General features: G+C 34.6%; 1 protein-coding gene across 3 annotated transcripts in view; it reads right to left on the bottom strand.

The window, feature by feature from the left end:
* Positions 1 to 18,197, bottom strand: part of NFATC1 (nuclear factor of activated T cells 1) — a 202,044-nt gene that overhangs the window by 27,388 nt on the left and 156,459 nt on the right. For 2 of the 3 annotated variants that reach the window (XM_003760114.4, XM_012541592.3), the window contains exon 9: positions 17,421 to 18,110. In XM_003760114.4, coding sequence (XP_003760162.1) covers positions 17,421 to 18,110 — 690 coding nt within the window. The remainder of the gene's footprint in view (positions 1 to 17,420; positions 18,111 to 18,197) is intronic. The other variant, XM_012541593.3, reaches the window with a different exon arrangement.

Genomic DNA, 18,197 nt, shown 5'->3' with positions numbered 1-18,197 from the left:
AAAACTCAAAATGTTATACAGTGCTTAATAATTTCTTACTGAGGTAATGAACTGAACCAGCTACGCCCAGAGAAAGAACTCTGGGAGATGACTAAAAACCATTACATTGAATTCCCAATCCCCATATTTATGCCCACCTGCATTTTTGATTTCCTTCACAAGCTAATAGTACAATATTTCAGAGTCTGATTCTTTTTGTACAGCAAAATAACGGTTTGGTCATGTATACTTATTGTGTATCTAATTTATATTTTAATATATTTAACATCTACTGGTCATCCTGCCATCTGGGGGAGGGGGTGGGGAGAGTAAGAGGTGAAAAATTGGAACAAGAGGTTTGGCAATTGTTAATGCTGTAAAGTTACCCATACATATAACCTGTAGATAAAAGGCTATTAAATAAAATAAAAGAAAATAAAAAAAAAAGAAAAAAAATTTCTTACTGAGGGCCAATTAGGGGATCCAGTAGATAGAGCACCAGCCCTGAAGTCAAGAGGACCTAAGTTCAAATCTGACCTCAGACACTTAACACTTCCCAGCTGTGTGACCTTGGTCAAGTCACTTAAACCCAATTGCCTCAGGGGAAAAAATTCTTACTGACTGACTAATGTAATATAGAGGCATAATAATAGTCCCCACCTCCCTAGGTTACTGTGAAGGTAAAATAAGACAATATTTGTAAAGCACTATATAAATCTTAAAGCCTATATAAATACTAGTTGTTGATATTAATATATAGACAGTAAGTCTATGTCCCTACCATCTATATAAGGTAGCTAGAAGGTCTTTATGCTTGTTTATTTTTAAAAAAAAATCTCCTTGAGGAAGTAATAGCTGATTATTTCAAGGGTTTGTGACTTCATCAGAATAGGGATTTCCTCAACCTATATGGATCATAAGCCTTCCATACCTTAATAAATTGGATTTTTTTTTTTTTTTTGAGAGGCAATTGGGGTTAAGTGACTTGCTCAGGATTACACAGCTAGTAAGTGTTAAGTATCTGAGACCAGATTTAAATTCAGGTTCTCCTGACTTCAGGCATGGTTCTGTATCCATTGCACTACCTAGATGCCCCCTTTCCCTTAGTAAATTTTTAAATGAATTTCTACAACCAAAAAAAAATCACCGTTTGGAGGACATCCTCCTGGTGATAATCTTCTCTGAATTTAGATAGACTGAGTATTGGACAGCAGACTTAGGAATCTATTATTGAGTCAATACTGGAAGTCTTTCTAATGGTCTACTGACATAACCTTTGAGAAATCAGATCACCTCCACATAATGCGGAAGAGCTAGAATATGATTTGATCTTGTATTTATTCTATGAAAAAACATATGTAAATAAGTAAAACGACACAATTATGTGTTTAGGTCTTTACTAATAGAATGAAGTTCTTGGAGAGCAGGGGGATGGTTCCTTTTTTTTTTTTTTTTTGTATTTAGTTCCAAGCACCTAGCATAATTTCCAGCACACAATAGATGCTTAATTGTTGCTTGCTGATTGATTTGACATTGAATATGAAGAAGTTAAAGAGAGATATTCAGAAAAGCTCATGTAGAAATGAGAAACAATCAAGAGAAGGATCTTCCACCATCCACTAACTTTTGTTTTTCTCTATAACTCCTCCATCTTCAACTTCCACTAACCAAAATTTGTCTCATTAATGATCAAGACCAGCAAAGAATCTGGCCTATCAAGTGTTCCTGCTTTTACTCCTAAGTGCCATCACTATTAAAAAACATTACAATGGAACAATTATATTATCATTAAGTGAAAAGAAGCAGATATCAGGTTCATTGCCTCTTAAGACTTATGAGTTTTTCAATGTCATAGTAGGTGATTATGAACAATGAAGAAATATGAACATTATTCCTTTCTGTATGCACGAATCTGTAATTGACAAAGTTCTTTGTAAATTTGTTTTTGCATTAAGAGAGGGCTCAAAGTTGTATGACAAGAGAAAGATTATCCAAGTACACAAATACATGGAAGTCATTTAGTTTGGAGGCTAGTTGTGGATTAAAAACATTTCAGATTGAAGCTTTTGTTTTTGACCATTTTTTTCCAACTCTGAGATGTTTTCAAAAAATGCAGTCTTTAGATGCAATATAAATAAGTTGTTGAATACAAGCTTCCCTTCTCACTCAAGAAAGCAATGTCAACTGGCTGCACTGAAATCAAATCTTGCATATCTGCACATTTACAGCTTTTCTTAAATCTCAAAGATACACAATTAAAAATTTTTTAATAATAGTAAGTACACTATGATAAGATTAAAAAAAAACTTCACTGATTATCCAAGTTTCCCTAACTTGAAATGAAAAATTTGTCATTAAAATTTGACTGAAAAGCCCATAACTTTGTTCAATCACTCATTGGTAAGAAAGAATTACCTATGGGTGATGATGGCTACTGTGGGAGAAACCCCAATGAACTAAGCAAGATTCAGAAATCTTGGGTTCTACTCCCAGCTCTGTTTCAGTCTAATTCTCTGACAACAGGAGAAATCACTTCATCTCTCAGTTTTCTTGCCTAAAAAATGGCAAAATCAGAGGGTTGTGAGGATCAATTGATAAAAAAGGAAAGTGAAAGCACTCTTAAAAGTATAAAATGTGAGTGTCACATGACAATGATAGTGATAATATTTCATAATTTACTGCTTGTTGGGAATGTCTGGCTAAAAATGAGATAATCTCTTTTTTTCAATTCCAGATCAGTCCAAAGTTTGTGTCGTTAATGATCAGGACTAGTCCATATACTTGCCAATATGCTGTTCAGGAACTTTAATGGATTTCCATAAGCAGGCCCATTTACTGTTCCAAAGGACTACATAAGAAAAGAGACGCTTTCCTTTTAAAGTGATCACTGAAGAATCTAGCTCCCTATTACCTAACCCTCTTGATGAAAGCAGGGTCAAGGTGGTAGAATGAAGAATTTGTGTTACAGTGGCTAGCTGTGTTTTCTATTACAGAAATGCTATTTCAAAAAGATGTAGACAGAACGGTCAACTGCTCTGGACACCGTTCTCCCCAAAGAGACTCCAATCTTTGATTGTCGATCAACAGCAGGACTTTGCTGAATGCCTCTATTATGTATTTCAATGCCTCACTTTATTGCCTTTTGTAGAAATGACACAACATAGTAGCTTGCTACAAAATAATACTGGTGCTGAATGCATCTGCAGAGAGCAATATTAGTTCAGAGAGCTTTTTTTGAAAAGTATAGACTAAAGAAAATTAAAGCACATGGAGTTTTAGGATAGTAGTGTAAAAGCTGTTTTGAAATTAAGATAATGTCCTTTTAAAACTGACTTTTAGAAAAGAGACAGAAAAGGGAAAATCCAACTGTTGTAGTTACAAAGGAATTACAATCATGTGAGGTCAAGGACCTCATACACTAATGCTTGACCAATGACTATTATTACATGGTTTGCCCATGACAAATGTTAAAAATATTTCAGACAAATCTCACATTGCTTAGATGAAGAGTCATATCTGAACAATATTTCTTAGGTCTGTCTTTGCTTTTGCTGGTCACAAGTTTTCTTTGGCATAAAACCAAGATTATGAATGGACTTAAATGGTACTGAATCACCCAAAGTCCATCAGAACCTTCTTTCTCATTCTTTATCCCACTTGTTTCCATCCCTAACCAAAAATGAATGATTCTAAACAACTTTCAATTTGAAGAAGTAATGAGAAAAACTTAATAAAATGTGGCAGCAAGAGGATTAATTTTTCCTACTATTCAACTATATTTAAGCTATAGGATTTGTGGCTGACATTTCTATTGGAAAGATGAAAGCAAGTAGTTCAAAGCTTACAATATTTAAGGCAAATCATCATATAATGCCAATTGATAAAGTTCACAGAACTTTGTTTCCTACCCCATCACCTCAATAACAATTATATCTATCCAATTATCTTTTTTTTTCTCATCCTCTAACATAGAGAAAAAAAGATACTGGAAGTAAAATCCTAGTTAAAGTGTTACAGAATTAAAATCTCTGAGCTTTTGTGATATATATCTACAGTGGCCAAAGATAGCCCTCCATTTTGAATCCCGACTCAGATGACATTTTCAGTTCTTCCATAGTTTTTTGAATTTCTTTTAACTAATGGGACAACTGCTGCCCCTATTTATTTCATGACAAATGATTGCCTTGGCAAATTCATCTACTTTCAAAAATACTAGAGAAAAATGTTGCTATGACTACTGAGTCAATGTAGATACTGTAACTAATAGAATTTGAAACTGGTTTTCCCCTTTCTATTAACTTGCTTACAACAGAATTACAACACATCTAAGTCTCTGATAACTTATTGGTTAATATTTTAGCTCTCTCCACATGATTTTAATTTGATTCATTTCAATAAGCATTTCCTGAGTGTTTCAGTACTTTTTACAAAGCACTTTCACATACACAACCTTATGTATCTTGACAATAACTCATAAAAGTTCAGTAAGAGAACATACTGACATTTTATTGAATAGAAATTAAGGTTCAAGAAAATATTCTTGCTTAAGGTCACAAGATGAATTTGAAATCTGAAGACAAAGATTTAAATCTTGACTCTGTCATTTATTTTCCAGTGAACTTGGTCAAGCCATTAACTTTTCTTGAATCTCAGTTTCCTTATCTGTAAAATGAGGTGATAGGACCTGCATGTTTTTTAAGGTTATTTCTAGTTCTAGAACTATAACATCATGATCTGTAACTAGTGCGTGATACCAAGGGCTTAAACCTACATTCTCTGACTCCAAGTCCAATGTTCTTTCTACTATGTCAAACCATCCCAAAACAGACTAGCTTCCATTTTATAAAATCTGTTTTAATGAAACATGATGCTAATTATTCCAATGTAAATGAAAAATCTAAAACTTTGTCAACATGCCAACCATATATATTTGGAAAGTTCATCTGCAGTCTTTATTTCTAACACATCCAAGTATCCTATGGTAGTATACCAGCATACATTGTGATACTAATCACAGATGAAGTTAATAATGATAGCTTCTCCTCCATTGGGAAACTTCATGCTTTGGGCTGGATGAGTCTGGGTTTCTTCATGGGTCTCCACAGAGCCTATTTCCGAAGATTGCTGAAACAACAATGTCAGTAGCCTGGTGGTTTGTGGTTTAGTTTTTATATCCTGCCATTCAAAGATAGACCTTCAAGTCCATTAAAGGGTTGACCCTAATGAATTATTTGCATTCTCAAATTCTTTTTTTCTATCCATCACTAGTAATCTACAACCTTAATGTTAAGGACTCAGCATGTTTGATCACAGTAATAAGTATTCTTTCAATCATCATTAGAGATGTGGAAGGTTCAAGACATAGGCACATGGCCAGATGAGTAAAACTTTCCATGAGGAAAGCTTTTTGTTTTTTCCCAGAGCTGCTCAATCTGAGAGAAGAGAGTGAAAAGGAAAGGAAAACTCACCATCCAGACTAGGGGTAGACAGTGTTTCTGGCCTTCCCAGTCTATTTGTATTTTGTTCTAGTGGCATCTGGAACCCCTGGAAATGAGGGAACTCACTTATTATTCAAAGGCTTCATTGTCAAAGTCTGGGCAAGGGGAGAGGTACACAAGAAGGGAGAAAGAGAGCAGAATAGGCTGACTGCCCTGAGAGTTAGTCACCTTAATCATGAAGCTGAGTTGTGTTAAAGGGGACCCATTTCAACAAAACAAGAATTCTGTCTCCACCATCTCCATTCAAATAAACTCTAGATCTAAACTCTACAGAAGCTCAAAGATACATCACAGTACATTATTTTTTTGCCAACTGGTTTAAAAAATTTACTATCTTGATGAACATAGACATATGAGTAAATTTGAATAATCTACTTCAAGAAACATTTTAATAAATGCCTACTATGTGCAAAACAGTCTATACAGAAAAGATTAATGTTGCCCTATGGTTAAGACAGTAGACCAGAACATTAATATTCAGAACATTAGTAAAAGGGCTCATGATATATGAACTGCTGCTTTTAAGGCATAATTTTAAATATATATGTTTAAAGAAGGCATCATTGGGGTCGATGCTTTTAATAATATAATTCCTGTGGTTTTCCCATATTTTGTTTATTGAGAAGTCAAAACCTGGAACTTGGGACTTATGAACCTCTTTGAAAAGAACAAAATATCTCAAAACTGAAATAAGTATTTTTATGTTTATAAGGGCTATGGAAATCCACACTCATAGACGAGATGATTAAAAAGGTTTTTTTTAAACTCCAAATAAGGTGGAAATATAAGATCTACATAATAGATTCTCCCATAGCCCAGAGCTTTATCTGTTTATATTGACAAAACAATGGTTTTTCGGAAAGTATATTATTAATGCTTCCAGGTACCAATATACTACTACTATGGACAGATGTCATTTTGATAGATTCTCAAAAGCTAAAATATTATAATAAACTGCTACATAATATAAATTAAGAAAGTTTAATAGATAAACAAATTAAAAAAAACAGTCCCCAGATATTTGAGCACTAAAAATAACAACCCATAGCAAATGACCAAATTCAAAATCTATGGAAGTAAAACTCATATAGAAACTTCAGCATCAAAAAGAGGTCCATTCAGCCCTTTTTGTAGTGGCTAGAAACTGGAAACTGAATGGATGTCCATCAGTTGGAGAATGGCTGAATAAATTGTGGTATATGAAAATTATGGAATATTACTGTTCTATAAGAAATGACCAACAGGATGATTTCAGAAGGCCTAGAGACTTACATAACTGATGCTGAGTGAAATGAGCAGGACCAGAGATCATTATATACTTCAACAAAATACTAGATGATGACCAGTTCTGATGGATCAGGCCATCCTCAGCAACGAGATCAACCAAATCATTTCTAATGGAGCAGTAATGAACTGAACTAGCTATACCTAGAAAAGAACTCTGGGAGATGACTAAAACCATTACATTGAATTCTAATCCCTATATTTATACACATGCATTTTTGATTTCCTTACAAGCTAATTGTACAATAATTCAGAGTTTGATTCTTTTTGTACAGCAAAATAATGTTTTGGTCATGTATAATTATTGTGTATCTAAGTTATATTTTAATATATTTAACATCTACTGGTCATCCTGCCATTTAGGGAGGGGTGGGGGAAGAGGTGAAAAATTGGAACAAGAGGTTTGGCAATTGTTAATGCTGTAAAGTTACCATGTATATATCCTGTAAATAAAAGGCTATTAAATTAAAAAAAAAAAAAAAAAGAGGTCCATTGTGGCCCTAAAGGCTCTTCCTTCCCTAACCCATATCAATCCGAATATTTCCATTGCTATCTCCTTCCTCTTTAGTCCACATTATTCTTCAATTATATCTATTCTTTATATATATATATATATATGATATATTTAATATGTCATGATAGACATATTCTCTGAAATCCCTGCTCTTGAGTGACAAAACTATCCTTTGTCCTTAATCTCTCCTCCTACATTCCTTTTATCTCCTGGCAATAAAAAACTTGTTTTTCACTTGTAAAATAGTTCTCATCATTTTCTCCTGTACGAGGCACTTTGTTTCTTGTTCTAGAAAAGGGTCATAGGGTATAAATTACTTTTTTCTGATTCTCACCTCTAAGCCCTTCTTCTGATACCACCACTCAACAAACTTCTACCTTGAGATAATATTAACTTATCTTGATACTTGTTAGAGACATCTACTGCTCTTCTGAATAATCTGCCACTTTCCCTGGCCTATCCTCTCCTTCTCCAACCTTTCAGGGATTTCTATATTAACACTGATGGTTCTTTTAATAACATGGCTTCTTCAATTTTCAGTCTCAATTCGCATGAACTCTGTATTTGTCCTACCTTAATCACTCATAGGAAAGGGCACTATTTAGGCCCTATTATTATTTAAAAATGCACTATTTCCAATATCCTTACTTTTGAAATTCCTCTCTCTAATTATAATATACCAAGCTAAAATGTCACCCAGTACCTTACTCCTCCTAAATCTGTTCTTTGTCCTCATCATAATCCATTTTTTTTTTTTTTACTTCCCTTTGTCTTCAGAAAATGAGATCACTCTTATCTTTGCCAAGATAGACCCCTTCATTTGATCCCATATCTTCTTGGCTTTTTTGTCACCTATCTCTTATCATTTCCTTGCTTACTCACCTTCAAACTTTTCTTCTTGATCAGTTCCTTACCCTGTATTTACAAATATGTTCAGACTACTTTAAATTTTTTAAAAATCCTTTCATATATGATCCTGCCTTAACCTGTTTCTTCAGTGTTACCATATTCTCCCAGCCCAATATCTATGTATTTATTTACTTCCCTCCCTTACAGTCTTCCTATATCATTTCCCCCCCTTCTTTCAGTTCTCAAAGGAAAAAGTGGGCCTCTTCCTTGCCAATGCCACTTCCCTTAAGCCCTTAAGCCCATACCCTCTCATCTCCTTCAGGACTTTGCTCAATCAGTAATTCCTTATATCTCTTACCTTCAATCTTTTCCTTTCTATTGGCTGTTTTCTGTTTGTCTACTAACACTCTTGGGTCTACTTACCTTAAAAAAAAATCTTCCTTTGACCTTTCCATCATCAGATATAGCCTCGTTTCCCCGCTTTTCATACTTCTTATCATATGATTCCTCACTGTCCACCTAAAACTTTATAATTTTAATCCAATTCTAAATCAAAAGCTCATAAAGATAAAATGCTTAAAATAGGAGGACTCCAGTTCTAATTTTAAAATTTCATTTTGTTTTTTTTTAAGAATATCCTTTTTAGGTGGGCTATAAATTTAAGTTGAACTAAAGTAGATAAAAGCACATGTAAACACATTTTTCCATGATATATGCAAGTTCATATCTTTTCCCTCTACTGAAAGCTTATTTTTGGCTATCTTTTAAATATGAAATGCCCAACCCCAGTTTTAGAATATTCTAAGATGCCCCCAATTATCTCAAGGGATGAAACTTAAAATACTCAGAATAAAATTAATTCTATTTCACTTTAATTAAAAATAAAACCAAAACCAAACAAAAGCCTTAACAAAGTACAACCAAGTTTTCACAATTCAAACTGGAACACACAATCTGGTAAAGAATAATTCCTGTTAAAAGCACACATTTCTTTCTTGAAATCAGGACTGTCTTGGAAAGTCAGGGATATATAGTCACTGTACTCATAGAATTCATTTTTTATTTTGGTTGGGGAAGGAGGGGTGGCGGGGGATGAAGGTGTTGAGAAATCAAACAAATAACAATAGGATGTTGCAACTCCAAAAGTTTGGCAATCTGTTCTATCTAGAGAATGTTCTAGATGGATTTGAAGGAGTCCATGAAGAAGGTAAAACCTCCCCATGTTGGAGATTCCATTCAGATAACCCTGTCACTCCCAAAGTTTAATTTGCCCAAGTAATCCTCTTTCACCAACTAAAAAGTGCTGAACATATAATGAGATCAGCTTTACCTGAGGCATTTCTGGTTGGGCCAGAGACACTACAAGCTTATTTGTCTCCAGATCTTCAGGCACTGCTTCTTCTTAAACTGACAGGAATTTATATGTTCTATAAGACTCAACTTTTGCATGTAAGCATCAACCAAACTTTCTTGTCCTTGAATGGTTGAATTTTCATATCAGTGCTACAGCAAAAAGAGGAGCAGCCCCTGGTGATATATTACACCTATTAGTCTGCAAGAAATTCTATTATTGAGTCACAGAACCACATAAACTTAGAGCTAGAAAAAATCTCAGTCTGGTCCAATCCATTCTTGATGAAGAATTTTCTCTAAAACATAGTAGTCATCTTGTCTTTGCTTGAAGACCTCCAGTGGAACATACTTCCTCCTGAGGTAGCCCATTTGACTTCTGTATTACTCTAATCATTAAGACTTTTTCCCATGATTACATTAAGCTTACATTTTGTCCCCTTTCAATTTCGCTCTCTGTTGTTCTCTCTCTGTGTGTGTGTGTGTGTGTGTGTGTGTGTGTGTGTCTGTCTGTCTTTGTCTATCATTCTCTTCTCTTTTCTAGGGAAAATATTTCCATTTTCCTTAACTGATCTTTATATGTCAATAACTCAAAAATTTTAACCATTCTAATTGATAATACCTTCCCCACTTTTCTGGATACTTTCCAGGTTATTAATATTCTTTCTAAAATGTAGTACCCAGAATTGATAACAAATAGTAGATATAACCTTAAACTTATAGTATGTGTCCCTTTTCATTCAACTTTAGAAAATTTGACCTTTTTTTGGCTGCTATATCCTGTTGACTCATCTTGAGTGTACAGTCTACTAAAATTCTCAGATCTTTTTTCTGACAATCACCTAGGCAGGTCTGTCCTAATTTTTTATTTGTGAAATTGAATTTTAGAATTCAAAAGTAAGATTTCATATTTATCCTTATTAAATTTCATCTTAACTGATATGATCCAATATTCTGAATCTCAACTTGGTCATTCAGTGATTTAGCTATCAATATTAGATTTGTACTATCTGGAAAGTGGATAAACATGCAATTGATGGCATTACCTAAATCACTGATAAAAATTAACAAGACCATATAGAAAAAACTGGGGTCTGCCACTGAAGACCCTTTCCAAGTTGACAATGAGCCCATTTGATTATTCTAGATCTGATCATTCAACCAGTGCTAATGTTTCTTCATCTTGTCCATAATAATAGTATGAGAGAATCTGTAAATGCTCTAGTAAATTCTAGATAGACTGAATCATTCTCTTGTTGTACTAGACTAGTCATCCTTTCAAAATAGTTTTCATTTAAAAAAAAAGTTTCACTGGAAGCTAATCTAGTCTGAACTGTATTTGATAGTCATACTAACTTTGTGTGATCATTGCTTCCTTTTCTAAATAGTCACTGATCCATTTAATAATACCTTCTAGAATTTTGACAAGAATCAAAACTAACCTATAGTTGTAAATACTACTTTTTTCTTTTTATGAAAATCAGATTGTTTATCTTGTTTCCTTTCTAAAGTAATTCACTTTCTCCATAATTACTTTTTCTAAAAACTGTTTTATTGATGATTTTTGAACATTACTGATTCCCCATGACTCCTCTTCCAAATAGAGGATATTCCCTCTCTTGTAAAAAAAAAAAAGTACAACTAAACAAAACAAATCTATATATTGGCCATGTCTGAAAAATATGCCTCATTCTTACCTCCAAAATAATAAATGTTCATTTGTCACTCAAATTCTGAAGTCTTTTAATGTTGCCTTCCTTTATATGATTGAGATTATTTCTCCATAGCCTTTTAAAATCACTGACAATGGTCCAACAATCCCAACTTCGAATTTTATTTTCCTACTTATCTTGGGTTTTGACTCACTATTAGTCTTTTTGTTTTGTCATTTCTACAATAAAGATCATTCTCCTTGATTGAGCAGTAAAAATTATAATTGATAAGTTCTGCCTTCTCTCTATCACACTGCTATTTATTACATCACCTCTCTATGTAGTAGTCATATCCTATCTCTGATAAGTTTCTGAATTAACTACTGAAAACTACCTGTTTTCTTTAGCATTCTTTGCAAGCCTCAATTCTTCTGAGGTTTGGCACTCCTGACAATATTTTATGGAGAGTGCCATATTATTTTCATCATCATTAATGGCCTTATTTTCATCTTCTGTACATTAAAAAAATTCTGGCTGATTGGTGAGTTCCCTATGTGTCCATATCAATTTCCCTTTTTCTAATGAAAATTATTTTTCCTTGCATTTTCAGAATTTTATTCTGAATAGCTTTCCTTCCTGGGCTAACTTCCCCTGTAGAATTGTAGCACATAGGATAAACCTACCCATTCTCTGAGATCTACAGTATATATATGTGGGAGTGGGTGAGAGAACTCTATTGATGACAATGAATAAAAAACTAGCAAGCTTCTAAACATGTAATCTTTGACTGCTATCATAAAAGAGATAACTGTACCTTCTTTACTTGCTTTTCTGTTCCTTCTTCCTCAGACTAGTATCTTCTTCATACTTCTATTTGAAGCTGCCCTGACTCTCTGAGTCTCTATTATGTTTCCGAGAGTTTGTGGGATGGGATGATTCACTGAATTTAGGGAATCTCAGGGCTCTAGACTTCCATCAATTCTCTTTCACTTTATTACATTTTAAGCAAGCTTTTGGGAAATATAATTTATTCATTTTATATTATAAATTTATTCTAGGGACATATTTTAACAATCTATTCATATGAAGAAATGGATTGAGTTCTAATCCACTACCTAAAAGCAAATATATAGAACACAAAACATTCATAATTTGGGGACTACCTATAAATATGAATTCTGAATGAAAGCCTATAACAGTAATTTTCCCACTAGCTTGATGTCGCTGACTGCAAATATTCAGCTGATAAAGTAATAGGTTGCCTTTTTAATACTTATTAGAAGTGGAGATGCTTTTCTAAAGTGCCTCTTGAATTTACTATATCTTAAGATGCTTTAGATGCTGTTAGACAAGTCTAATATACTAAATGTCTAAACAAATGGTGAAGCCATTAGCCACAATTGGTAATGGTTTAGAGAGAGAAATGAACATTATAATTTGCTTTCCTGATGAGAGTCTAAAGGATATTTTTACTAGGAATGGGCAATTTATAGTACAATCACTTAGAAGTGATGTGTGAAATTCTTCACTTTCACCTGGACTGCTAGTTAAGGATGGTTAGGAATTCTTATTTGATTCTTTAAGAAAAGTGGTGCTTTTCTTACTTTGCACTATGGAGAAGAAAGCACCAAATTTAAGTGTCACAAAAGCTGGGGCTTGACTTCTGCCTCCTACCCAGCTGAGTGACCTGTACAAATATCTTAATCTCTCAGGGCCTCAGTTTTCCCATCTGTAAAACAGGAATAATAACAGTGCTTAATAGTGTTGTTGTGAGGATGAAATGAGAACATATTGATAAAGGACTTTTAATTATTAAAATGTTAGATCAATCTTCTACTTATTTATGTTTCTTGGCCAGGAACTTCTGGTCTGGTGTACAAGTTAGAGCCATTATTTTGTCATCTAGAAACCACCTAAGAGTATTTATAATTGATATCTCCTTTCCCCCCATGTACTCCTTTCAAGTTCTAAGCCAGGGTTCTTCACTTAGGATCCATGAACTTGTGTTTTAAAGTTTTTTTTAATATCTATTATCAAACTAAACCTTATTATTCCTTGTAATGTTGGGCATTTTATTTTATGCCATAGAAAATTAATCTTTTGAAAACAGTTGCATAGGTTTCACCAGAATGCCACAAGCAACCAAGGCATAAAATAGTTAAGAACCCCTTCCAAACAAATATCTCTACATATGTTTTCCCTTTTATACAGTTCTTATTTTAGGGATATAACTTGTAGGTGGGTCAATATGATAATTCAAACACCAGAAAAATTGATGGTGTTTCACTAGTTTTCTTTTTTTAACTCCCACACACAGGCTGGATGCTATTTCTTGATCTTCAAGTCAGTGTTGCAAATAGCATATATGAGAACCTTTGCTGAAATCAGCACCAGAACACATATTGAGGCAGAAGTACAGAGATCATTAAAATTCAACCTAATTGTGTTCTCACAATTCTCTCAACTCTGGGTTTACATAAAAAGAGGATGGAGCACCTGAGGAGCTTCGAAAGGGGGCAGAAAATTAGAGTCATGAAATGCTAGAGCAAGAAGGACTCCAGAAATACATGTTCTTAATGAAACAGATTTAGGGAGGCCATATAATCCACCTCTCTGATTTTACAGATGAGGAAACTGAGGTCTACAGAGGTTATATGACTTGCCTGAGTAGTGAAATAGTAGAGCCAGAATTCAGTGGGTCCTCTGATTCCAAGGCCAGTATTCTTTCCATTGTTTAACATTCTCATTTTGCACATGAGGAAAACAAGGCTGATAAGTCAAGTAGCCTGCACACAACTGCTTAAAAGCAGAATGGATACTAGAACCCGGTGTCTCAATGCTTTGGCAGTGCCACTTGGGTGGAGCAAGGCCCAGGAATATCTAGCATAGCTCTTTCTACATAACAAACACTGTATTTTTAGGGAATGAATGTATTGTATTTTTGGAGTAAATAAATGAATGACCAAGTACATGAGAATAGCTGAATTGTGGCTTTCATTATACTTCCTCCAAAGCAGTTTTCCTATGCCATTTAAAAAAAATGCTCCAGGAAAGTCATATTTGCTTTCTAGTGGTTACAGAAACTGATATCCTTCAGAGAAAAATTTTGAAGTCACCAGAAAATTCCATGGAAGAAGACAAGATATCTTTTCTGGAATTTGCACAGGAAATTTATGTCCACATGCTTGGTAGCATAGAGCAGGCTAGCATCAAATTGCAAATTTAGCATTTCATAAAAATCAAGCCCTATGGGAAAGAACAAGCAGAATAAGTTTTGGATGAAAGCCAAGGTCTCTTATCTATGACAAAGCTCAGTCTCACTGAGATATGAGGTATAGTCATATTTACCACTGATCAATTTAAGTACTAACAGAATTATCTGCCACAGAGATGAGTAAATGGGTCATGACCGACGGCTACTTTGTGCCCCACTCATCTTTGTGGGGAGTGAAAGTAGTAGTTATGTGAGATATATAGAATGAAAAATAAATTAAAAATGGAACATTCACACATAAATCAAAACATTTTTACTATACCAACTTATAAGTAAACAAAGTACTCCTAGAAAATTGTTAAGCATGATACTGGAAGTGCAGCTGATTTAAAAGAAGGATGTGGGCAAGAGTGAAGGTGTTAATCTTTCCCATGGTACTCTATTCACAGTATCATCACTTGTCTTTTATATTTCTTGAGATGGAGTTGAAATATGACTGATATTATGGAAACACGAATTAGAAATTCTTTAAAAACACATACCTAATCCACATGGTAAAAGAAGCATCTGACTAGTTCTTTTTAGACCAAATTATATGATTTAAGACAAAATTTTTTAATTTGATAATGTAACTATGAAGCTGACCTTATCAGAAATGAGTAGGGCAAAGACTTCACAGGATTCTATTTTTTATCTGAATGAGTGAACATTTAAGTGCTGGCAGTTTTGTCCCTGTCTCTTTTATAAACAGCATGCTTTATTTGCTATGGCCCATTTACTTACTAGCCAAAATCAAGCACCATGAGGTCTCTTATAATAGAGACAGCTAGGTGAGAAAGTGGATAGAGTACTAGATTTGGACTGAGGAAGACCAGACTTCAAATCCAGCTTTTAGACACTTAACTAGGCTAGATCTCTGCCTCAGTTTCCTCATCTCTAAAACAAGTATAATAATAGGCCTGCTTCCCAGGGTTGTCATTAGAATAAAATGAAGTAATTATAAAAGCTTTCTGCAATCTTAAAATACCATGTGAATACTAGCTATTAATAATCATTTCTGAGACTCAGTTTAGGTATAATCTCCAATTCCAAGTCTTTCTTGATCCCCTGAATTGTTGATGGACTTTCCCACCTAAATTTATTTTATGTCTACTTATCTGTGCACATGCTAGTAGAATAGAAATTCCTCAAAGATAGTGGCTATTTGTGATCTGTACTGTATTGATGTTTAATAAATATTTGCTGAATTGAATTAAGCTATGATTTTGGATTCAATTCCTATGAAGGGTAGCTAGCTATTCTCTATTCCAAGATTGACTGCATTCTATCCCCAGTCATGGCCCTTCCAAAATGAATAACACTGGACAAATGAGGATGAGAAGAGAGAATGTTAATGGATCAGTGTAATTCTATCATCATCAATGGAAAAACAGTTCTAAACTTTATCTCCTGATAGTGTCCTCTGTTAAAAAAAAAAAAAAAGGAAGGAAAGAAAGAAAGAAAGGAAGGAAGGAAGAAGGAAAGAGAGAAAGAGAAAGAGAAAGAGAAAGAAAGAAAGGAAGAAAGGAAGGAAGCTACATGGAAGGAAAGGAGACAATTTCTGAAATAGAAGAAAATTCAACATCCAGTGAATATTTTTCTGGAAGGGAATTAAAAAGTGTTTTTATTCTTCATTGAGGAAATAAATGCAAATAGCTTAATCATTTATACTATTTTTCTCCTGTAAGGATTTTCTGTCTTGTCCAGTTGTATCAGTTTGTTGTTGTTGTTTTTTTAAGTGTGGTTGATGGTAGGGAAGTAAAGGAGCAATGGAAGGGTGGAGAAAAGGGTTTACATTTTCTAGATGTGACTAGTTTTTGGTTCATGAAACAATTTGTATCTAGATAAACTGGAATTATTCCTTTATGAATAACCCCCTGACTCCCACACAAGCAACTGGCAACAGAGTTGTGCAAGTCACATAAAAACATTAATGAATTGGACTCTTAATGAGCAAAACACCGCAGGCTTTTTGGTCATGTGACTGATTAGTACCTCAATTAGAGTTTTCCCAGAACCAAAAAGGAGAATGCTATTATTGCAAGTCAATAATGTTTCAGTGTCACAATTGTTTCAAATAGAAAAAAGAAGTCTTTTAAAAAAGAATAAAATAAAATGAGGTACAATGAATTAGTTGTCTGATGTAACTCCTCCCTGAAAGACAATTAAATTCAGATGTTCTTGGGCATCAATTAGTTTGTCCACAGAAAATTTCTCTCTTTTAAAATAACCTTTAATATGTGACATTCAATTACATTTCTATTCTGAAGAATCTTACATGTTGAGTTGAGGGGATGGTTAAGAATACTATGGGGATACTCAGCGGTGAGTACTAAATCACAGTTCAGAAAGACTGTGTAATCATATTTCTTATTATGTCTTCATTCCATTCACATAATAAATCTTTGGTAGCCAAGTCCTGACAAGTTCACCACAGCATTTTAATGTTGTGGAATTTTTTGTTTTGTTTTGTTTTGTTTTGTTTTGTTTTGTTTTGTTTTGGTTCTGTTTTATATAGCTGGAAGAAAGAATCACTAAATGAAATGTAGTTTTTTAAATGCCAAGGGGCTAAAGAGCTAGGCCAAAAGCCATGCTTATGGAGAGGTCTCAGTTCTAATTGGAACTTGTCTAGCTAAAGTTCAGCAGTTAATATTTTGTTTCAGCCAGCAGATTTGGCCATTTTAAGTTTTAATGCGTTACCACTGGGATGATCATCCAGCAGTTAGACAGGTGTGCAGGTCACTGGCAAAGGCATAAGCCAAGACTAAGTGGTTAAGCTCACTGCAATGTAATTGTTGGTCATGCAGCTAGCTCTGTGGTGATTCACAGCAAAGAATATATTTTTGTTACTTCAAACGAACTAAAATAACTAGTTTTCATACAGAGACTATCAGAGCAACTTGGTGCATAGTTCCACAACTCAGTTAATGGACACACTCCTCCTTCCAAAATTCTGGTATGGTTAAAAAAAAAACAAAAAAAAAACTCACTGATACTGCAAGATGGTGGAATGCAAGCCTCTACAGCTGTGGAGGACTTACCATCATCCAGGTACAACTGGTCCAATTCCTCAGGTTCTCGCTTGATCGTTACGGGAATAGGGGCCAAATTATGATTACTGTCCTCATGCAACTCTGGCAATGACAGTGGCTGATTGGTTGGAGATTCATTTCTTTGAACTTTCGGCAGTTGGTGCTGCTGTTGACCCATTATGGATGAGTGAGTTGGACTGCAGGACTGCAAATAGGTTGACTCTTGGGTAACAGATGGAACTGGAGAAGAGGGACTGTTGGGATAGAGTGTTTGTTGGTAACCAAGGGAACAGCTACTGCTCAGATGTTGACTCACCTGCGGCTGCAGCATGATGTGAGATGATTGATCAGGAGAGCTTGGGTGTACAACTATAGACCTTGGCACTTCCTGGATGGTGGGGACACCTCCAGCGGGCTGTTGAAGTCCTAGGTGGCTGTGGCCTGGATTCGTGATGCACTTGTTGTAAGCAGAAGAGGAAAGGTCATGAAGCTTGGGGCTTGAGTTGGGAGAGGATGACATCACAGTGTTTCTCTGCTGACAGGAAGTGAAGCCAGCCACAAGGCAAGAACCAGGATCAGGAGGCATCATGATCTGCTGGCTGTAGTATGGCTTAGAGAGAGGGTTTAATCCTTGGTTCATTGGTCCACAGGTTTGAGCAGGCTCATAGTCATCAGTGGGTTCTGTTTTTATAATTGGAACTGTTAAAAGAGAAAAAAGTTATATAAACATGAGTTGCATATTGGTACAACCAAGTTGGCCTGTGACTAGGATACCCTTTGCAAAAT

This window comes from Sarcophilus harrisii, chromosome 1 (assembly GCF_902635505.1).
Source record: "Sarcophilus harrisii chromosome 1, mSarHar1.11, whole genome shotgun sequence".
Classification (NCBI taxonomy): domain Eukaryota; kingdom Metazoa; phylum Chordata; class Mammalia; order Dasyuromorphia; family Dasyuridae; genus Sarcophilus; species Sarcophilus harrisii.
This window is presented reverse-complemented; position numbering and strand designations above follow the sequence as displayed.